We start from the raw sequence: 22938 nt of genomic DNA, 5'->3' as shown, positions 1-22938 counted from the left end.
ATTGAATGCAGCAGGCAGGTAGATTTACATGGGAGAAGGGACTCCATCACACATCCTGGTCCCAACCTGTTTAGGTCAAGGGTGGGGAACTGGACCTAGCCCAATGTGTATCTTCTCCCATGAGCCATGTCTGACAGGCAGGCAGGGCACCAGGGGCCATGTTTCTGCATGATTATTATTATTATTACTATTTAATTTAATTTATATACCGCCCTAAGCCCGAAGGCTCTCTGGGCGGTGTACAAAAAGATAAAAACAAGCACAATATATAAATACAATAAATCAAGAAACAAAACAACCGATTGTTGGCACTTTGCAGGGACTGCTGATGGGCAGTGCCTGGGAACCCCCGTTTGGCCTAGCTGCATCTGTACCTGCTGTACACTTGACATTGTATATGGCAATGAGTGTAAGGCAGGTGGGTGTGGCTTGGCCCATACTGCCCCCTGGGTCAAAAGGCTAGGAACGGTGGGGCAAGTTAGGCCCAAGGGTTGGAGGTTTCCCGCTGCTGGTTTAGGGCTTTGTATAATACTGGCGGGCTCGGCCAGCCTCTCACCCTCAAACACAGACACAAACCCATGTACCCCCAAACAGAGACACACCCCAGATACCTCCAAGTACACATGGACACACATCCACACATGCCCAGGCACCCCCCCCACACACACAAGAACTGTGTCTCACATACTTCCCACGCCACAGGCACCAGCACTCCCCACCCCAAACACGTGCCTCAACTGCTGCCGCTGCCTCCTACTGAACCAGGCCGCAGCCCTCCCACCCAGTGCAACATGCACAGCCTCCTTCGGTGCTGCTGCTTACATGGCCTCCTCTGACACCACAGCTTGCAGGGCCTCCTCTAGCAGCAGCACGGCCTTCCACACCTCTGCTGCCATGGCCTACGCAGCCTCCTCCGGTGCCGCCACCACTGCAACTTGCAGGGCCTCCTCCTCCTCCTGCACCTCTGTTGCAGCCTGCACAGCCGCCTCCAGCATCATCACCACTGCAGCCAGGCACAACCTCCTCCAGCGTTGCCGTCAGGTAGCCTGCTCACTCGCCCAGCAGTTTTTGCCATCCTGCCCCTGATGTCATGAGGGTTTTATTTATTATTTGATTTATATCCCACCCTTCCACCCGGCAAGAGCCCAGGGCGGCAAACAAAAGCACTAAAAACACTTGAAAACATCATAAAAACAGAGTTTAAAATATATTAAACCAAAACATTTTTAAAAACATTTTTAAAAAGCTTTCAAGACATCTTTTTTATTTTAAAAAGGTTAAAAACAGTTTTCTAAAAAAAGGTTTAAAAACATATTAAAAAGCAATTGCAACACAGATGCAGCCTGGGATAAGGTCTCAACTTAAAAAGGCTTGTTGAAAGAGGAACGTCTTCAGTAGGCGCCGAAAAGATAACGGGGATGGGTTACATTCTTATTCTATAGGAAGAAAGAATGGTACTTAAATGAGTGAGGGACACTTGCATGGAGCAAGGCATGGCCCGGAGGTACACTTTGCTGCAGCTAAGCTAGTCTGGGTCTGGTCAGTTCCTGGATGGGACACTACCTTGGGTTCTACAATGGGAGAAAAGCCGGATACAGCTGTAAGAAAATTAATAAAGGCATCAAACAGACCTCTTAAACAGTTGCCATGGAGAGAGCTGTTAATGCTGCAGAGTTAGGTAGGGTACTCGGCTATGGTGCCAGAGCACTGTGTGTGTCCACAGGAACATCGGTCAATGTCTTAAAATTTTTTTAGTTATCTCTCTTTTCAGTGTCAAAGGCTCACTCAACGGCAATTCAAAATTAAAATCTATTTAAAAGAATTAAACCATCCATCTCACCATAGATCAGGGATGGTGGACCTGTGGCCCCTGCAGTACTGTTGGAATTGAACTCCCATCAGTCCAAGCCGGCATGGGCAATGGTGAAGGACGATAGCAGCCACCACGAAAAATTACAGACCAACAATCTTTATGCAGTTAGAATCAGCTTGCAATTGCCAGTCTGCAAGGCCCATTTAAACCCAGTCTGAGCCAGCTGCCCATCCCTGTGGAAGCAAGTTCCATAGTGATGGGGCCACCACCAAGAAGGCTCTGTCTCTTGTGACCACCATGGCAGACCCATGAGGAGCACCTCTGCGGTCAATCAGCTTTCGCAAGATGGAGACATCCAGTGTGTCATTTTCAAAAGGCAAACTCAAGAGGTCAGACATAAAGCCCAGACTAAGTTACATGCTGCTGAATGCCAAGGCCACAACTCTGGGGCATCTGGAATGCCTCCGAGTATCTGTAGAGCACCTTTTACCCTTCCGCTAATTATCTACACCCCACAGACATAGGTGTGAAGTTGATAATATTGCACAACCCAAGAAAAATACACCAACACTCAATCTTTGAAAGCCTAGAATGGCTCTTTTTTAATTGGAGACCAAAAAAAAGAGAACAACCTCCCATCATTTAAAAATACAACCATTTAAAAGACAATGAATTAAGAAAGATGTAAACAATGCAGAGGCTTAAATTTACAAGCTGCACAGCTTAATTTAGTACCTGTGGACTCCCTTACCCCACCCTGGAACCTTCTGGCACAGGGCAGCCAGACCATCATGGGTGGTCTTTGCAGCTGCTCTGATAGCTCTGCTTGGGATTTTGTTTTCCTTCTGTGGTGTCTCACCCTGGAGATGAATATTAAACATGGCTTTTTCCCAGGAATGACCAGGTGCAAAATGAACATGGATGCTACTCTGAGAAGGTCTGATAGAAACTGAGCTTGAGGTGGGAATGTAATGGAGAGTTAGAAGCCTGAAGTATACAATGTGCCTTAATAAATAAAATAACTATGGACCTCTAGCTTGGGCCACTACTGGCACATCAGGGGTTGCAATTTAGCCCGTGAGGCTGTTCTACTGAAACCGCACCGACCCGTTAATCAGGTGACATCAGCTGATGGGCAGTGGAGGGGGGATTCAGTCTTGCTTGGTTCAGCTGCACCAGCAAGTTCCCCTTGGGGAACTCTTGCATGAAGCCTATCCTTGCAGAAAGCAGTACTGAACACACATACCTGGCCCATCAGCTAATTGGAGATGTGAAGCCTGTTTGGTCCGGCTATCTCCTGCCACCCCTCTGATAGGTGGGCAGGACAACCTGCCTGCCAATCACCTGATTTAACTATAACATCAGATGATTGCCAGGTTACTGGTCTTGCCCTCCTGTCAAAGTTGGCCTGCAAGGTGAGGAGGAGATAAGGATCTGACCCATGGGGCCAAAAAGGTTCCCCACAACCAAAAGATGTTCTAAACTGGACAACCAGTGTCATCTGTATAAAATTATGCAAAAGCAGCAAAATATTTTGCATAATTTATTCCTCCTAGTCATAGAGAAAAGAGTTATGCATGGCTCTCACGCCCTGTCTGCGAAACGAAAAAAAAACCCTGATTTGGCCACCCCTCTCACAGCTGCGATCTCTCCATAGACTGGTACCACAGTTTGAAGTGTATCTTTCCAACTTCTCTTTTTACAATGAAAGCTTAAGTTGTCAAGAAACATGGTTCTGCACCTGCTACCACATCCTGGGCTTTGCGCTTCTGTGGAAGCAGGGCATGCACACTGCTTGGAAAACAGCTGTGTTTGATTCCTGGGCCAGAAAACAAACCTCTTACCCTGTGAGTTAAAATGCAGAGAAGCTTCCAAGCATCCCCTCATGTAGTTGGTAAGGTTAACAAAATGCAACGGTCCAATAAAGAGCAGACAGACTAGACAGCAGCCTTAATACAGTAAAGCTTAGGAAGCACTAGCCCACAGACAATACAAGCACATGGTATGACTTTTTATAACGGGTGGGGGACCTGTGGCCTTTCACATGTCATTGGACTCCCAACTCCCATCAGCCCCAGTTAGCATAGCCAATAGGCAGGGATGCTGAGAGTTGTGGTCTAGCAACATCTGGAGGAAACAGGTTTCCCACCTTTAAAAAAAAACTTAAGAATTCATCAGTCAAGGACGTCTGTTTGCATTTCACTTCAGAGTAGCCATTGCCCAATATGTGCAACTGGAAAACATTTGCTCTTTTCCAAAATCACATTCCTCATTTTACACCTCCAGAGCAAATAGCAATAATTACATAGCTAAGAATTTCCTAAATAGTGAGCAGAAGACAGCCTTGTTATGTTGAACAACCAGTGTCTGTTAAGGTGGAGATGAATGGCTGAATGATCACCAACTTCTGGTTAAAGTTATCAAGGAGATAGTTTCACTGCTGCTCCGGCACAGGAAAGACAGTCACACCTGAATGAGGAGCTCAAGAAGGGCAGTGTAAACATAGCATTAATACCCAGCCTGCTTTGCGGTGAGAGCCAATGTATGATCTCTCTCCTTTGAGGACCCAACGCAATTGCCTTTTGCTTCAGTCTGGGGGGGAAGGAGAGGGTAGCTTTCTATTTACACAGTATTCTTGGCTTTCATACGTGAGAAGAGAGGTGCAAAGTGTTCAATGAGTAGGAAGTGGCAACCAGTGAGCCTCTGAAGCCTGGTGCCCTCTAGTTGTTGCTGGACTCCAACTCTCATAAGCCCCAGGCAACATGGTCAAGGAGGATGGGAGATGATGTCCAGAAACATCTGGAGGGCCAAAGGTTCCACATCCCTGATGTAAAGGTTGGATTGTTCAGAGAATTATTTTCACTGGATTTTGGAATGGGAATCTTGAATAGGTGAAGCATTTTCAGTTAAATACCCTATATGGAGGCAAGAGCTCTGCATATAGGCAGTCTAGGTTGCTGCCCCGAGAAAAGTGGAAGTGTATATCCTGCATCAATGATGCAAACACATTTAATCTACAGATTGTTCAAAATTTTGCAGTTTATTCTGGTTTTGCTAGTCATGGGAAGAGTTATGCAGGCTAATGGATGCTTTATTCATGCTGCCTTCTGAAATGTCATCGGCACAAGCACATTTTCATCCATTGCATCCACACGACCTAACAACCTGGCTCCTTTCTAAAATAAAAGTTGAAATTGTCATCTCCTCCAGAGCTTTGATGGAGGTCCTGTGAAATCTCAGCATAGATGTAACTGTAACCCTAACATCAAGAATAAGAACTGTTTAAATGAGACCTGAATATTCCTGGAGTATGGTTGGAAGCCATATTTTAACAAAATGAAGGTGCAGATATATATTTTTTTGTTGTTTCACAGAAGGGAAGCTTAAAAGTAACATTCCTAAAGTGCTCAAGTCAGAAGGCAGATCAGACAAATATTTACTATGCTATTAAATTACAGGTAAATGGTTTGTTTTGGAGGGAGAGGGGCTTGACGGGCAAATTTCTAAATATCTAGAACTAACATTCACTATTAAGCCCGTCTCTGCAGAAGAAAGGGCATATTTATCATAACATGGAGCTTGAAGGAAAGTGACTGGTTATTATCCTTAGCCTATCTCAATGGTGAAAACTAACAAAAAAAGGTTAACCATTCTTACAGAACAATACACATTTATTTATCTCTGTCCATTTTAAATGTTCAGGTAAACGTCGAAGCTTATGCTAGTTCGTGTTTTGGGGGAAGGTGATGTTTGTCTCAAGGGGACGTGATCTTTTCAGGTTATAGGCCAGGTGTGGGGAACCTGTGACCCTCCAGATATTGCTGAACTACAACTCCCATCAGCCCCAGCAAGTATGGCCAATGGCCAGAGACAATGGGAATTATAGTCCAGCAACATCTGGAGGGCCAAAGGTTCCCCACACCTGTTACATGGCAAGCTCTCCAGGGGACAGACCCTCTGGGACTTCGGGAAAAGCAGCCCAATTCTAACCAGTGCTTCTCAGGCATCTAATCCCAAGGTACAGTAGGGCCCCACTTTACGGCGCTTTGCTAATGCAGCAGTCTCAATTAGATGCAATTAGACTAAAGCCCCACTCATACGGCGCTTGTTCCGCTTTTATGGCGGTTTTCGGGCATCACGCACCATTCAATGAGTTCCTTTTCAGCGGTTTTCGCTTTTTGGCGGGGGTCCAGAAAGTAACCCGCCGTTTGATTGGGCCCTACTGTACAAGTTTACAAACAGTTCATACTTTCACCTTCCTGGTTAAAGCATCAGACGGCCAAGGAAGACCTCTCTGTGCCAGAAACGTTGGGAGCCATTGACAGCCACAGCTGACACTTGCTGGCTTAGATAGGCCAACAGATACCTTGGCTTCAGTAACAAAGTAGCTCCATGGGAAAGCCAACACTTTTGGAGACGGTACCTTGGGAAGGCAGGTTATTCCACATTGTGTTAGGAGAGACTGGATGATCCAACAAGCATTGCCTACCCCTGGAGGGAGGGAATTCAGAAGCCTCTCTAGATTTGGGGTTCTTGGGCTCACTGCGGCCTTTTGTTGCTTCCATTTTTTGTCTCACGGAAGGAGGGGACTGTGCTGATTCAGCAGCTTTTGAAACAGCAACAGAGTGCCTGGAAGCAGCTGGGAGAATAGGAGAATGCTAGCGGGGTCAGGGCTGCTATTTTTTAAAAAAGGGGGGGCTATAACTGAAGCAGGGAATCTCTCTCTCTCTCTCTCTCTCTCTCTCTCTCTCACACACACACACACACACACACACACACAAACTGTTGGGATTTGCTTCTCACCCCTGCTCTTTCCTTGGTGGAAAATGAAGGATCCTTCAGGATGGTCCAGTAAAGCCTATCCTGGACAGCAGGATGGCTGCTGCCCAGTTCAGCTAACAAACCTGAAAGACTGAAGGTAAACATGCCCAAGCCCCGTGCCACAATCAGCAAGCCAAATTAATAAATAAACAGATGATGGGGAAGCTGTGCCCCCCACATGTTATCGCACCACAACTCCCATCAACTCTGACCACTGGCCAGGCTGGCTGGAGAGTTGGAACTTAACAGCATCAGGAAGGCCACGGATGATTTCTCCAACCCTGAAATTAAAGTCTGCTGTGGGCCCAATGTACTTAGCTAGCCACAGCGGTTCCTGCTTGCCTCTCTGCCCCATTTACTAGCCCCGCCTCTTTCCAGTCAGGTGTGACCGGCTCATTCAAATCACAGCCGATGCAAATACTCAGATGCCTGCCCTCGGAAGAAGTTGCCCCCTGTGTCTCTGCAAGAGGTGCTGTTCTACACCCACTTTCTTCCAATCAGGAGGTGCACTCAGAACAAAGACTCATCCAGGAACAGAGGGTGGCCTTCTCCAAGGGTAGGCCATTCTTCCTTCCACAGACCTTAAAAATAAAATGCTTTGAGGTGTTAAGTATGAAGCTAGACTCCCAAATTTTCATTCAGCTTTCGTGAGCTTAGGAAACACTAGACAAAGGATGTTTTCACACGTGAATACTACATGTGCTTTCAGCCTCTCTGGTGCTATTTATATGTGCATATGAATAATGCCATTGAGGAAGAGAATATGGGAGAACGTTTCATTAAAAAAATGCAAATGTACAAATCGGATGGGGGGGCGGGGTCTTTACATTTGGGAGGGGGATGCTTTTAGCATCATGTCTGAGAATACCAACACATCATTTCCACCATCATTCCTCTCCTGCTTTAAAAACACATGACCCAGCTTCCAACCCACTCCCAAGGAATATTTAAATGCAGAGGGAGGCAGACCTGGTTGCTGTCATGTCTGTCGCCCCCCTTCCCCATCCTGTTAAGTTACTAGTCCTCAGGAGAAAAGGAATAAAGGAAAAACAAAAGCACGCACACACCCCCGACAGACAATTTGTGTTTGCAAGTCTCTGGTGAAAGATTCGTTCTGCATTCTCCTTCCTCGTCCACATCTGCAAGCCTTGGCCACGGAAGCTCTCTGGAACCCCTCGACCCATAAGGCTTCTCACTGCTGGCCGTTATTCTCTGAAGGCTGGCTTGGCGTTCTGCTCTCCGTCTGGGAGGACGTGCCTTCGAACCGCTGAGAGGCAATGGCAGCCTGATGGGACATGCTCTTCCTCACGATGTCTCCCTTCCGCCACAACACCACCTCCTGCCGCCAGAAAGGAAAGGAGAAATCACATCATTAATCGGTTAGCAATATTATATGTATGGCAGGAACCAGTGGTCCTCCAGGTGTGACTGGACTCTCAATCCCATCATCCTTCACCTTTGGCCATGCTGGCTGGGGTTGATGGGTTGTAGTTCAGCGACATCTGGAGGGCCACCGGTTCCTAGCCCCTGCAGTGTGGGACAGGAAGCAGAGTGGTGTAGTGGTTAAAGTATCAGAGTAGGACCTGGGAGACCAGGGTTCGAATCCCCACTTGGCTATGAAGGTCGCTGGATGACCTTGGGCCAGTCTCAGTCTCTCACCTACCCCTCACAGGATCGTTGTGAGGATAAAATGGACGGGGAGAACTGTGTATGCCACCCTTGAACTCCTTGGAGGAAAGGTGGGATATAAAGGTAATAATAAGCAGGAATGAGGGTGGCAACCTTATTTCCAGTATAGATAGACCAAACTACAGATGGTCACATAGGGATTTCCACAACAATCAATAAAACAGTCCATGAATCAAAATAATACTGTGCTTAAAATAAACAGAAACCACAGGTTAAAAACAAATTCAATAAACAGAGGAGCACAGCTTAGTTAAAATTCCTGCTGGAATACAAAGGTCTTCGTCAAGCCTTTGAGATTCAACAGGGGGGCCCTTCACCTGATCTCAACTGGGAGGGAGTTCCACAAAATCAGGCCCCCAATACTAAATGCAGGGCCCCCTCATGGATAAGACCCGTGAGACTGAGTTACAGGAGACCACTATCAGAGGCGGGAACCCACGTCCCGCTGCCTGAAGTCAGCACAGACTAGGACACGAAAGGGTAATTTCTTGCAGGGGTGGCAGCAGCCTCAGTCATCCTTGGGAAGCCGGGAGGGCCGAAACACCCTCCCAGTGCCCACCACTTACTCCTCTGGAGCCCTCTTTAAAACATTTCCCCCAGCACTCCAAGCAGCCCAGAGCAACTGGGTTTAGCTGCTCTTGTAATTTCCCACAATGCCCCAAATGTAGCATCAATCTTGAGGATTGTGAAATGGCGGACCACAGCCTCAGTTCTGTCAAACATGGAGCCGGCGCCAGTAACTATTCCAAGTAGTTAAGGGGGAATGGGCAGATGGTGAGCAACCCTGCATTTATTTATTCTGCATATTTTTTTAAAAAATACACTGACCCTGACAACAAACAGAAACCCACCAAACAAATTCACTGAATTTACACTGGGAACATATTGTGCAAAGTCAGTTTCATACAAATGTTCTGCAGTCCTCAGTCCATGGAGTTGTGAATACTGCTTAGGAACGTAAAAAATGGAAATGGACTGTCTTCAAGTCGAGTACAACTAATGGCGACCCTCTGAATAGGGTTTTCATGGTAAGCAGTATTCAGAGGGGGTTTACCATGGCCTTCCTCTGAGGCTGAGAGGCAGTGGCTGGCCCAAGCTCACCCAGTGAGCTTCATGGCTGTGTGGGGATTCGAACCCTGGTCTCCCAGGTCATAGTCCAACACCTTAACCACTACACCACACTGCCTCTCTGCTTAGGAGCTGCCTTCCAAGTCAGACCACTGGTCCATCTAGCTCAGTACTGTCAACACTGACTGGCAGCGGCTCTCCAGGGTTTCAGGCAGGGAGTCTTGCCAGCCCTACCTGGAGATTCCAGGGATTAAAATTCCAGCCTTCTGCATGCAAAGCAGATGATCTACCACTGAGCTTCCCATTGCATACATACATATATGTCTGCCCCCAGGATTCGGGCAATCATGTCACAAAAGGTATGACAGTAGGCGTGTGAGAGGGAATCAACGCCTGGCCAAGGATGGAGAATTTGTGAACTCTTAACTCCCACCAGCCCCAGCCACCATGGCCAAAGGTCAGGGATCATGGGAGTTGAGATCCAGCAAAAAGTCTCTGGAGGGCCACATCTTCCCCGCCTCCCGACTATGCAGGAAGGGTGAATGGATGGGTCCACTGTATGTGGGGAACTACCTGAAGCAGGACTGCAGTCTCGTGATCCTATACGGCTGCCCAAGCACAGCCCTGCTCCAGCTCACCTGCTGTTTAAAATAGCGCCGCTCCTCCTCGTCAATCAGCACCAGGTTGAGATAATAGCGCACTGAGAACTTCTTATTGATGTCCCTCATGGTTGGCGTCAGCTCGTAGCCAGCGAGGAAGAGCCTGATGGGGATGGACTCCCCTGCAAAGGAGGCCAAAAAGCAAAACAAGGTTCTACGCTGAACACATAACAACAATGCATAAGATGACAGAACTTTTTATTTTGGAGCAACAGCCATAGTAAAAAGCAGAGGAGGGCCCCCCAAGCCCACCTACCAAGGGTCCCTATTTGGCCCATGACACCTTTTCCCCAAACCATGCCCGCCCGTCCTACACTTGATGCCATAAGTGTTGTTGCAGACCAGATGTTGTTGGACTACAGGTCCCATCGTTCTTTATCACTGGCTCTGCTGGCTGCAGCTGATGGGAGTTGTAGTCTAAAACATCCAGAAGTCACCAGGTTAGAGAAGGCTGGCTAAAGGCATCTTCCTAGGAATCCCTGTTTACCTCTGACGGGTGCCCCATCCATGATCTCGTATTTAGCTATTGTATCATTTTCGTGGTAAACGTTGGGCCCAGTCCCTGTGGTCTCCCTCTTGATGATGTCAATCTCCATGTGTTTGATCTTGATCCGCACTAGGAGGAAGTAGATCTTCCCAACAATCACGTCTTTTAAATGGTATCTGGGAGAGGCCAGAAATCAACAGAGAAAGAAGTTCAACAGGCCAGAGAACCTCTCTTGTCACATTTATTTATTGTATTGCTTATTTTATTTTAAAATATTTTAATCCCACTTTTTCAGCTCAAAGTGGCTCAAAACAAGCATGAACAAATCAATAACAACCTTCAAAATAACAACAACTACAGTAGGACCCCGCTTTTTGGTGTTCTGCTAATATGGCTGGAGCGCACGATCAGCTGGAGCGCGGAGAACGCTGGCAGCTGGAGAACGCTGGCAGCGGCTGCAGCTCCCCATACTACAACTGGTCTTCTCCTCCTCTGGCACCATCAGCAGGTTAGGTTCCAGACCCCTGCACTACAGCTGATCTGCTTTTCGGCGGTTTTGGCTGTTCGGCGGGGGTCTGGAACCTAACCCATCGTTTGAGTGGGGTCCTACTGTACTACCTGAATAACACAGTAGCGGGAACCTGATGCCCTCCAGATATTGCTGGACTCCTGTCTCCCATAAGCTAGAGCCATCATGGCCAATAGTCAAGGACAAGTACAGAGAAATATAGAACACAGATAGCTGCCTTACATTGAGTCAGACCATTGGTCCATTTAGCTCAGTATTGTCTACCCTGACTGACAACAGCTCTCCACGGTTTCAGGAATAAACATTTGCCAGCCCTGCATGGAGATGCCAGGGACTGAACCTGGGACCTTCTAGATACCAAGCAGATGCTCTACCCATGAGCTACAGCGCAGGGAAGCTTTGCCCCCCCTGGTGTTGCTGAACTACTCCTCCCATCATCCCTGGCTATTGGCCATGCTTGCTAGGGCTGATGGGATTTAGAGGGCCAAAGGTGTGCTCGCACCTGGTCAAGGATGATGGGAGCTGTAGTCCAACAACATCTGGTCCAACATCCATCCCTGAAATAAAACCATCCAAGAAAAGGGGAGGGAGGGGACACACGAAGGAGAACAAAAGACCAAAGGGCAGAAGGCCAACCAAATGTCAGCCAAGCCACAGGCCTGGTGGAATAAAAAGGTATTTAGGCAGCACACTGAAGACCACCAACTGTAGGAGTCAAGCAGATCATCCAAGGCACCTTTGTGCGGCTACGGACTTGAGTCACCGACAGCGGTGGGAAGGTGGAGCTCGGCCTCTCCTGACCATTAGCCATTAAGCTTATTCAGTGACCATGGGCCAGTCACTGCCTGTCAGTGTAACCTACCTCACAGGGTTGTTGTGAGGATAAAACTGGGAGGGGAAGTTCCATGTTTGTGTTGAGCTCCTTGGAGAAATACATAAATAATGATAAAATAAATAGCTATGTCCAAAGGCCACCTCAGAGCCTGCTCCAGCTTGACTATCCATTCTCCCACAGGGCTACCACCAAATGCCTTGTGGGAAGGATCCTGGTGACTTTCAAAAATGTTAATATTGTTTGTTCCTAGCGTTAAATTGTCTTTAATAAAAACGTACAACTTAGGGAGCTGCCTTATACTGTGCCAGACTATTGGCATAGTCGACACCAGGGACAGAGACTCTGTGGCTCTCCAGATGTTATTGGGCCTGCACACCCTCTTTTGACTGAGCCAGGCCATTGCCTGTCCCGTTTCTGCCATGATACATGCATCAGGTGTAGGGCAGGTGGGTGTGGCTTAGCCAAAATGCCATGGCAGGCCAAATGGGGAAAGCTGTGGGTCGGAGGTTCCCCACCAACCATAACTCATAGCTGCAGGGATGAGACTGCTGGGACCATCAAGGGGCAAGCATTTCCATCTGCCTTGCCCCACCCCTCTGCCTGGGCCTTATCAGGAAAAGCTGCAGACTGAGACATGCTGCTGCAGGGATGGGACTGTGCTGGGACCATCAAGGGGCATGCTTTTCCACCTGCTTTGCCCCCCACCCCTGCTCTTAGTGACATTTTTCTGGGGACTGCCCTTTACCAGGAAGATTAATGCTTTTGGTTTGCTGCTCCTGTTTTTTTAGAGATGTTAGGACTTTGTTAGTTTGATTTTTTTTTTTTGTAAATTGTATTGTTTTTATTTGGCATTTTGTATTTGTATTTTTATTTGTGTGTAAGCCGCCTTGGGGGCCTATTTGGCCGAAAGGCGGCCTAGAAATAAAACGTAACATAACATAACATAACTCAACTCCCATCAGTCCTAGCCAGCATGACCAATGGTCAGGGATGATGGGACTTGTAGTCTAGCGACATCTGTAGGGTCACAGGTTCCCCCTACCTGGTCTACACTGGCTGGCAGTGGCTCTCCAGGGTTTCAAATGGGAGCCTCTACCACGTCATCCCAGGGACTGGACCTGGGACCTTCTGCACGCTCCGCCACTGAACTATTGCCCTTCTTGTAAGTCGCCTTGAAATCATTTGCATCCTGAAAGGCAGGATGGGCTGAATTTAAATAAGTAAATAAATACATAAATAAAAAAATCTGAATGCCTGGGTCAGTTCACGTGGAAGAGAGCGGTCTCTTCTAAGTATCCAGGTTCTAAGTGTCCATTAAACTGGCACAAGCAGTTTATGTTGGGTCTGCACCCAGATTTACTAACCACCAGCTTCTAAAGTCTTAGCAATCCCTCCTCCACTGGCTGCAGGCCTGGGAAAAGACAAACTGTTAACCTGTAAACATGAATGTATTACAGGTAACTGAGAGTCACCCAGGTGCAGCTTTTTTTAGGCTGCACCATTCGGACTGTGGGCAAGGGGACTTCACATTTGAAGGAACCTCCTTGAAAAAAATGGAAGATGATACAAAGCCCTTTTAAACGCCTGAAAATGTGCCATTTAAGCACATTAGATGATTAACATAGTCATGTTATTCTCTATCGCATTCCATGGCTGAGGAAACACAGAAAACTGGCAGCATCTCCCCTCCCAAACTTTTAAGGGTTTGTGTGCCCCATTCAACCAAGAAGTCCATCCACTGGGAGAAGAAGCATACAAGGCCCAAGCCACAGTCACCAAGGGCAGTCTCCCTAGTCGCTTGGCTACATCCCTTTTACAAGCCTCAAATACCCAAACATTCAGAAGAAGGCATTTGTGGGATACTTACTTGGATTTATTGTACTCAAACTCAATGTGTAGGCAGTCTTCAATCCCCACCTCCATTTTGATGGAGGAATTAAGTTCTGGGTACGTGCTAAGTGTGTGTACAACAATGTCCATCTCCTTCACCACATCATTCATTCTGCGGCTTACAGTGGCACGGAGGAAGTACCTGCAAAGCAGGAGAAAGACCCAACCTGAACATCCATGTCTGGTAAGTGTCTATATTAGAGTTTGAATTTTTGTTAACTGCATTTGGATCTTCTAGTGCAGCCTTTCCCAACCAGTGTGCCTCCAGATGTTGTTGGACTACAACTCCCATCTTCCTGACCATTGGCAATGCTGGCTGAGGCTGATGGGAGTTGTGGTCCAACAACATCTGGAGGCACACTGGTTGGGAAAAGCTGTTCTAGTGGTTTGATTTTACTGAGGAGCCAGTGTGGTGTAGTGGTTAAGGTGTTGGCCTACAACCTGGGAGACCAGGGTTCGAATCCCCACACAGCCATGAAGCTCACTGGGTGAGCTTGGGCCAGTCACTGCCTCTCAGCCTCAGAGGAAGGCAATGGTAAACCCCTCTGAATACTGCTTACCATGAAAACCCTATTCATAAGGTCGCCATAAGTCGGAATCGACTTGAAGACAGTCCATTTTTTCCATTTTGATTTTACTGATTATAAGCGGCTTTGAATGGAAAGATGTAATATAAATGTTTTAAATAAGTCAAGAATACATGTTTAATGCCACTCCTCAGCCAAAAAGCCTTCCATACAATCAGCCCTTTGAAGCAGAGTGGGGTGGGGTGAGGAAGGAGGAGTTTTATTGTACAAGCAGAAGTCCTTGCATGAACAGGACAAAAACAGTTAGAGGTTTCAATGGACTACTTGATAAACTTTTTTTCTGTTCTACAAAGTAAAGCACATAAATAACTTAATTTTATTAACTATACCCTTTACTTCCCCAACCTGGAACCCTCCAGATTTTCTGGATTCCAACTCCCATCAGCCCCAGCCAGCACCGCCAATGCTCAGGGATGATGAGTCTAAAATATTTGGAGAACAATAGGTTGGGGAAGGCCACTTCAGACCTAACCCTAACCTACTTTCACAGGGTTGTTGTGAGGATAAAATTGGGAGGGGAAAACCATGTTTGTATGCCACCTTGCGCTCCCTGGAGGAAAAGTGAGATATAAATGTAATAATAAAAATAAAATAAAATAAACGCTTCGGGGTTTTGTTTAGTTTTGTTTAACACAGCCATATTCTAGTCTTTCCCAACATGGCGTCCTCCAGATGTTCAGGGCTCCAACTCCCATCAGCCCCAGGCAGCATGGCTGTGGAGAGTTGTAGTCCAAAGCATCCAAAACAGGCCCCAGGTTGGAGAAGGTTGATTTCTACATTACTGGTATTTGAGGCGCAGTTCATTGCCGGAAAGAAAAGGCCAATGGAAGTGGGAAAGCTTTGAGAGGGGAAGCTGAGAGCTCACCTTAGCTTCACGTTCTGCCCAGTGTAGGACTCGTATGGTTTTTCAACATGTGTGAATTCAAAGTCAAAGGTTTGCGATTGGGTGAACTCTCCAGGACGGGCCAAATCCTTCACGAGGGACACGAATTCGTGGTGGTTCCCTCGGTCGTAATACAGCTCTAAAAGTGAAATACACTTGGTGAAGCAATGCTATTCAATTTATTTTAACAGTTCCCTCCTTCTACAAGCCTCCAGGCAACCTGCAAGATAATATACAATACATGTTTAAACAGAGGTGGGCAGAAGGTAGGTCTGGATGAACTGATGGATCTCTGGATAATCTGCAGCAGATTAGCAAGGATTTCTGACTCCCAATTGTTTAACAACAGACACAGCAAAATGACTCTTTCCCACTGTAAATTATACTACCAAAATGGACGGGGGGCGCCTTGGAGTAGCCAATAGTGAATTTTTGTGTGCAAGGACTGTGAGTTCCATTCAGTTCTGGTACCCAAACAAAATTCTTGCAATCGGAATTCTTTAGTTCTAAGTGTATGACTTTTGTGTCAGGCATGGTTGGTGGATCTTGAGGTTCTAGTAAAACACGAAGTAGAAGCCTGAAGTCTGCCCATCCTGCATTAAAGCACATCGAAGTACCAGCAAAACACAAACAGTTCAGACTGAGGCAGCCAATGCATTAAAAAAAAAACACAAGTATCAACACTGGCCCAATCATATAGAGACCAAAATCCCAAGTGTAAGCTAACACTAACCTCCATCCAATTAAACAGAGACTGAAACTAGAGATGTTAAAATAACACTGACAAATTAAAAAAGATGTTTAAAAGGTCTGAAAAAATGTCTTTGCCTGGAGCCGAAAGGACATTCAAGTAGGTGTTAGGCAAGCCTTTATAGGGGCAGTTTTTCACAAATGGGGAGTCACCACCAAAAGGATCCCCTCATTGCCACCTTCTGTACTTCAAAATGAGGAGGGACTTGAAGGCAGGCTTCTGTAATGTTCTTAGGGCCCAGGGAGGTCTGTACAGTCATGCAGGGCTTTGGCCTACAACAGACACTTGAGACGCCATGATGTCCTTCCCTCAAGCAGCAATGTGGGGTAGAAAATCATCTAACATGACATGGAATTCTTCCAGAAAACTTTCCACAGCAATATTTTTCCACGGGCATTTTTCCAGCTTTAGAAATACACTGTTTAAACAGTAATCAGAAACAAAATGAACAGCTACAGTACAAGGCAAATTGGATAACTGGAATGGATACAATAACCAGTCAAATCTAAAACCGACATTGTAATTAGCTTTTAAAAAATGTCTTCTCCCCATATTTTTATGCACACAGCTCTTCATGAATGTGAAAATTAGTATCTTAAGCAGTTTTCAGTGCCTTCGCTTTATTTCTCAAAACCAAAATAACATGGGAAGTGTGTGCTATTTAATTGTCATCTCTTGAAATATTTACAAGCATTCCAATAAAAATAATTTTCAAGTAAAATTCTGATTTGTTTGCATACAACATAAGCACACTTTATTGAACTTTATCGTCTACACAAATTACTTCACTTCAACTACTTTTAGCTGTTAGAAAAACCTTTCAGCTATTTACAGATCATGTAAAATCAACAGGGCATCCTTTTTTCTTTTACCTTTGTTTACTATAGGTATGAGGAACCTTTGGCCCTCCAGATGTTGCTGAATTACAACTCCCATCATCCCTAGCCATTGACCATGCTAGATAGGGCTGAGAGGAGTTGCAGTTCAGCAACATCTGGCGGGGAAAAGATTACCCACGCCTGATTTACTACATTTTCAGCACAATCCCATATAAGTCAAGTCAAAAGCAAACCCCACTGAGTTCAATGGTGCCAAACTCCCAGGTAAGTGAGTGCAGGATAGCAGCCTAAAAGTGCAATCCTATCCATGTCTACTCAGACCTGATTTGTCACCTCCATTTAGAGATTCCAACAACCAATGACAGACTAAGCAGACACGAAAAAATAGGCACCAATATAGAGCCTTGTAAAAATAATAACAGCAAACTGCCTTGAACTAGGTCAACCCCTTTAATCCAATATTATTTACTCTGACAAGGCTCCAGGCATGTATAAAAAAGCTTTTCTATCACTTGCTATCTATCGTTTTTTGTGGTTTTTTTAAGCTGGAGATGCTGGGGATTGAACCGGAGACCTTCTGTTTGCAAAGCATGTGCTGTACCACCAAGCTGGAGTTCTTCCTCAAACAGCACACAACCACCCTCCGGGCGGTGCCACTCCATTAAGATATCCAGACAATACATCTAGAAGGATGAATCTGAACTATGTGGCGGTCTTCAAGCATTCAGGTTCCCTCTGACAGAGAGGCAGGAAAAACAGGTTGAAGGAGAATAAATGCCAGGAAAGGCTAGAGATTCCTCCCATGTGCAGCAGGTCAGGGAACGGTCAGAGCTGACCGCATGGAACAGGGGATTCGAAATAGAGACTAATTAATAGACACTTAGGATGTTTGTCCGGTTTCTTAGATTGCAGGAATGTCTAGCAGGCACGGATGCACCACACACAAGGAGCAGATAATGGATACAGAACCTTGGCAGGAGAAGCATTTACCATTAATAACAGTGCTGAAGTGCACATTATATCCTTAAATCCCTGACCACTTGCTGGGGTCTTTGGGGGAGTCATTTTTAGTGGTCCACAGGCAACTTGACAGCTGACATGGCCGCTTTAAAAAAAAGGAAAAGCCAGCAACAGATCCAATGCTAGAGAAAGTGGGCACAGTGAGGTTGCTCGACTCAGACAACACTAGCATGTGTGTGTTGCAGTACCATATGGAACACTGAAAATAAATTGGGAGAACTGGCTCTCTTAATCCCCCTACTGCAAGGATGGGGAACCTGAAGCCCAGGGGCTAAATGCGGTCCTCCAAGCCTAGATTAGCTTACTCTACAAAGGTAAAATTTGCACTGGTTTCTCCATTCACTTTTGTCTCTGGCCAGACCCACCACTGGGAATGTGACCCCTGGGCTAAAAAAGGTTCCCTCATCCCACCCTACTAGTTGCATCCTATGGACTTTTGGGATGCCGTCTGCTCTCCCAGTGTGAGACAAGATAACAGGAATAGGGAGCCTATTGTTGGACGCCAAATGTTGTTGGACTCCAACTCCCATCAGCCTCAGCCAACATGGCCAATGACCAAAGATGATGGTAGATGTAGTCCAGCAACAACTGGAGGACCAAAGACCTCCCCTTGCACTATGCTAACTCAATGGCCGTGTGCTTGAGTGTAACCATAAACCAGGACCTTTGGATTTATAAACCATACTGTACACAAGCTGCATCCTAGTGCATGCAGCTAAACTATTCTCATTTTGCATGAGCTCGAAAACAAGCCAGAAAAGGTATAGCTTAACACTGGATCTGAACTCAAGATCATGCTTTGTTTCTCCTTAAGAAGCCAGAATTCAGAAGCCAACCACTAAATCTTGGTTTAAGACTGGCCAGCAATCCTGACTCGTTGGGGAAACGGTCCAGGTTAAGATGCAACACTAAACTGCGCCCTTTCCTCATTTGTCTACCCCACAGTTGGGGAGCCTGTGGCTTCCAGCTGTTGTTGGACTCCCATCAGTCTCAGCAATTTTCAAATGGCCTGTGGGAAAATAAGTTTGGGAACTCATTAATTTAGGGAGATAAACTATCTAAAGTTGATTTGGGTTGAGTAATAAATAGGGGCAACTGAAATAGAACCCAATTGATGTGGAGGAAGTTGTTGGGAAATTTACTGGTGGCAAATGAATATAGAGGAACTCATTTGGAGTGATCTGGAGTAGGGTACAAATTAACTAAAGAATTTATCTGAGGTGATCCAGATGGGAAGTTGGTTGGCTTGCCTTCTGCGAGATTTATTTGCATCTACACATATAAGTTATCCTTTGCAAATTTGTGCCTGTGGGCCCAGGCCCTGAACCTTTTGCATGCCCAGCACCACCCCTGCCATCAGGGCAGGCATCCAGGCCACCTCACCCACCTCGAATGCAGCTGCGCTGATTTAACAAATCTTGAAGAAGTCAATTCTTACATATTACTATCCAAAAAGCTACTCTCTCTTCCCCAAGACCATTAAGTCCAGAATCTGAAATTACCTAAGGACACCACTGATGGCTGTTCAGTTTAGCCATCGCGGGTGGTGAGTATTGACAGACCTTACCAATTTGTCCAATGAACTCCACCTTGATTCCTTGGTGTTCCAGCCGTTTGTTCGGGTGCTTGAGGGTGAGGATGACCCTCCCCGAAACTGTCTCGCCATCATAGAAGAGGAAATATTTCTCCTTTTTGCCTTCCTCAGTCTTATGCTCTGCCCGGCGCCTGCTCTCTGCGTCGCTCAGTACCAAGTCCAACTCCGCGCTCTGTCCAAATCCAAAGAAGCTCATTGCGATGTCGGGGAGAGGTGGCACCCCAGAGAGCTAAAGCGATGCCAATGAGGGAAGAACAGTAAGGGGCAAGGAGCACCTTGGGATGGCTGTCAATTCAGGTTCTCCAGCCTGGAGACTTGCCTGACACTGTGAAGGCAGAGCAAACTTGCAGAGGCCGCAATGCAATCTCGGCTTGTTTGGCTAAAAAACAGTTACCAAAGCAATACAAGGAAGCCACAGGCGATGGGGATCCTTGCACATAAAGGGTCTGCTGGCAGAAGATGACTAACCCTATACTGGGGAGAAGGGGCTCAGAGGAAAAGGAGGGTTACAGCTGCTTAAGGAAACTGGGGCGATGGAGGGAAGGGAGCATCAGCAGATGCTGTTTGGCCCTAATAACAAAAAACGATGCTCTGCAAGCAACAGCTCCCAAGGAGTGGAAAGGCTAGATCCAGGAATGGACAGGTTCAAGGCAGGGCCAACTTTGAGGCGCTGTTCCCTAACCTCCGGCCGTCAATGCGGGAAAAGGGGGGCGTTCACAGCTGGAGACGGAGTGCGACGCTGCAAGCCATGGGGGCCACGGTTGATGGCAATGAAAAAAGGGGGCGCCACAGCAGCTCCGGCAGAAGATGGAAAGAGGCGTGCAAAAAGGACCCTGCCGCTGGGGTGGAGGGGGTGGGCGGATAAGGAAGGTATGTGCAGTCTGCGGGCCCACTTTCTCACGCTTGCTTAATAATAATAATAATAAAATAATAATAATAATAATAATAGAGATGGAATGGGAGATTTAGAAGTCCGATGGGGGCGTTGCTCCTTGGGAGAAAGGGGAGGGGAGAGGGCGATTGCTGCAGAAAGGCCTGAGGCTCCGGAGAGCAATCCTATGCGGAGCAATGCAACGCAGCCCTGGAGCCTGCCCTGCGCCGCCCGGCCTTTGCAAAAGGATGACAGCAGCAGCCTCCGCCGCCGCCTCGAGGACGACGCGCTCGCTCTTCTCCGCCTTCGCCTCGGCTGCCCTCGCTGCTAGCTACGGCGCTCGCGCCGCTTCCCCGGACTCGGGGCCTCGCACTGCGCCTGCGCTCCACCCGGTCCTGAGCAAAGGGAAGGAGGGGGAACCAAGGCAGGAGGGGCTACCCCAAGCGCGCTCCCAAGGTGCATACGTCGTCTCCTCCTCTCGAAGCGCGTAGAGAGGCACAGGCCGCTGCCCTCGCGCGCAAGCGCGGTGAGAGTGTGGCAGCACCCGCCCCTCGCGGCGGGGATTGGCTGGCCGGAGGGGAAGGCGGCGATTGGCCGGTTCGAAGGCAACGGCGGTGGGTGAGGCTAGAGCTGCTTCAGCTCCCGCGGAGATTATGGCGGTGGCGGAGTTGCTGCTCCGCGCTGTGGAGCGATGGGGCCTTCGCAGCGTCAGCCAGGGTGAGTGTGGGGGATCCGGGCAGGATAAGGATTGTGGGCTTCAGGGCCTTGTTTGTTATGCGAGAAAGAGGCAACCAGGACTCCTGGGTCCGATACAGGCATAGCTGCTCATCGCTAGCAAACTCTGGACGCCTTGCTGCAGCCACCAACGAACCTCCTCTTGCAGCATTTCATCAGCCTCCAATTTACGCAGACTGTTGTTGTTGTTGTTATGTGCCTTCAAGTCGATTACGACTTATGGCGACGCTATGAATCAGCGACCTCCAAGAGCATCTGTCATGAACCACCCTGCTCAGATCTTGTAAGTTCAGGTCTGTGGCTTCCTTTATGGAATCAATCCATCTCTTGTTTGGCCTTCCTCTTTTTCTACTCCCTTCTGTTTTTCCCAGCATTATTTTCTAGTGAATCACATCTTCTCATTATGTGTCCAAAGTATGATAACCTCAGTTTCATCATTTTAGCTTCTAGTGACAGTTCTAGTTTAATTTGTTCTAACACCCAATTATTGGTCTTTTTCGCAGTCCATGGTATGCGTAAAGCTCTCCTCCAGCACCACAAATAAGTTGATTTTTCTCTTATTAGCCTTTTTCACTGTCCAACTTTCACATCCATACATAGAGATCGGGAATACCATGGTCTGAATGATCCTGACTTTGGTGTTCAGTGATACATCTTTGCATTTGAGGACCTTTTCTAGTTCTCTCACAGCTGCCCTCCCCAGTCCTAGCCGCCTTCTGATTTCTTGACTATTGTCTCCATTTTGGTTAATGACTGTGCCGAGGTATTGATAATCCTTGACAAGTTCAATGTCCTCGTTGTCAACTGTAAAGTTACATAAATCTGTTGTCATTAATTTAGTCTTCTTGACGTTCAGCTGTAGTCCTGCTTTTGTGCTTTCCTCTTTAACTTTCATCAGCATTCGTTTCAAATCATTACTGGTTTTTGCTAAGAGTATGGTATCGTCTGCATATCTTAAATTATTGATGTTTCTCCCTCCAATTTTCACACCTCCTTCATCTTGGTCCAATCCCGCTTTCCGTATGATATGTTCTACGTACAGATTAAACAAATAGGGTGATAAAATACACCCCTGTCTCACACCCTTTCCGATAGGGAACCAATCAGTTTCTACATATTCTGTCTTTACAGTAGTCTCTTGTGCAGAGTATAGGTTGCGCATCAGGACAATCAGATGCTGTGGCACCCCCATTTCTTTTAAAGCATTCCATAGTTTTTCATGATCTATTCCATAAAAGAAGCCACAGACCTGAACTTACAAGATCTGAACAGGGTGGATCCTGACAGATGCTCTTGGAGATCACTGATTCATAGGGTCGCCATAAGTTGTAATCGACTAGAAGGCATATAACAAATTAGTGAGAGCTGTGCTTAAGACACCTATCAGTAATCCTGGGTCTCATCCTTGTCACTCCAAACACTCTATCCCCTGTGTGTACCTCGTGGAGACAGTTATTTTCAAAAGCACTAGGACAGGCAGAATATCACCTGCAAGTCCTGCAATATAATTTATGTCATCAAATGCAAAAAAAAGGATGTCATATTCAATACGTAGGAAAAACTCCAACTGACCTACGCACATGCTTCAGAAACCACAAAATGTCAATCTTGACCAAAAAAAAGTGGAGCAACCAGTTGCAAAACATTTCAACACTGAGGGCCACAGCCTGTTGGACTTTTCTGTAACATCTATAGAGATGCCAACAGATCCAACAGCACTGACTAAGAAGGAGAACGTCTGGATATACTCCCTGGACACATTGGCACCACAAGGCCTGAACCTGGAGGACAGTACAAACATCACTTAGCTATTGCAAATGACGCCCGTCTGAGCGTTTCATCCTCAAAGCTCTGTAACTGCCACTTT

General features: G+C 46.8%; 2 protein-coding genes across 2 annotated transcripts in view; one reads left to right on the top strand and one right to left on the bottom strand.

The window, feature by feature from the left end:
• Positions 1-2388: 2388 nt before the first annotated feature.
• Positions 2389-20885, bottom strand: VPS26B (VPS26 retromer complex component B). The gene is made up of 6 exons (XM_061593021.1): positions 19439-20885; positions 15244-15400; positions 13769-13933; positions 10538-10713; positions 10030-10172; positions 2389-7973 (listed from the first exon to the last, which is right to left on the bottom strand). Exons 1-6 carry the CDS (start codon positions 19659-19661, stop codon positions 7827-7829), a joined length of 1011 nt encoding a protein of 336 aa, XP_061449005.1. The 5' UTR covers positions 19662-20885; the 3' UTR covers positions 2389-7826.
• Positions 20886-20900: 15 nt separating this feature from the next.
• NCAPD3 (non-SMC condensin II complex subunit D3) overlaps positions 20901-22938 on the top strand; it is a 63008-nt gene continuing 60970 nt past the window's right edge. Inside the window, exon 1 of the mRNA XM_061593020.1 lies at positions 20901-21053. Coding sequence (XP_061449004.1) covers positions 20990-21053 — 64 coding nt within the window. The 5' untranslated portion in view covers positions 20901-20989. The remainder of the gene's footprint in view (positions 21054-22938) is intronic.

Source organism: Rhineura floridana, chromosome 12 (genome assembly GCF_030035675.1).
Source record: "Rhineura floridana isolate rRhiFlo1 chromosome 12, rRhiFlo1.hap2, whole genome shotgun sequence".
Classification (NCBI taxonomy): Eukaryota; Metazoa; Chordata; class Lepidosauria; order Squamata; family Rhineuridae; genus Rhineura; species Rhineura floridana.
The sequence above is the reverse complement of the archived record's forward strand: the minus strand, read 5'-3'. Positions and strand labels throughout refer to the sequence as shown.

Coding starts and splice junctions, on each gene's coding strand:
- VPS26B (XM_061593021.1), bottom strand. CDS start 19,661: ATGAGCTTCTTTGGATTTGGACAGAGCGCGGAGTTGGACTTGGTACTG. Junction 15,401..19,438: donor GGAGTTCATTGGACAAATTG/GTAAGGTCTGTC, acceptor TTTCACTTTTAG/AGCTGTATTACGACCGAGGG. Junction 7,974..10,029: donor GGCGCTATTTTAAACAGCAG/GTGAGCTGGAGC, acceptor TTCTGGCGGCAG/GAGGTGGTGTTGTGGCGGAA.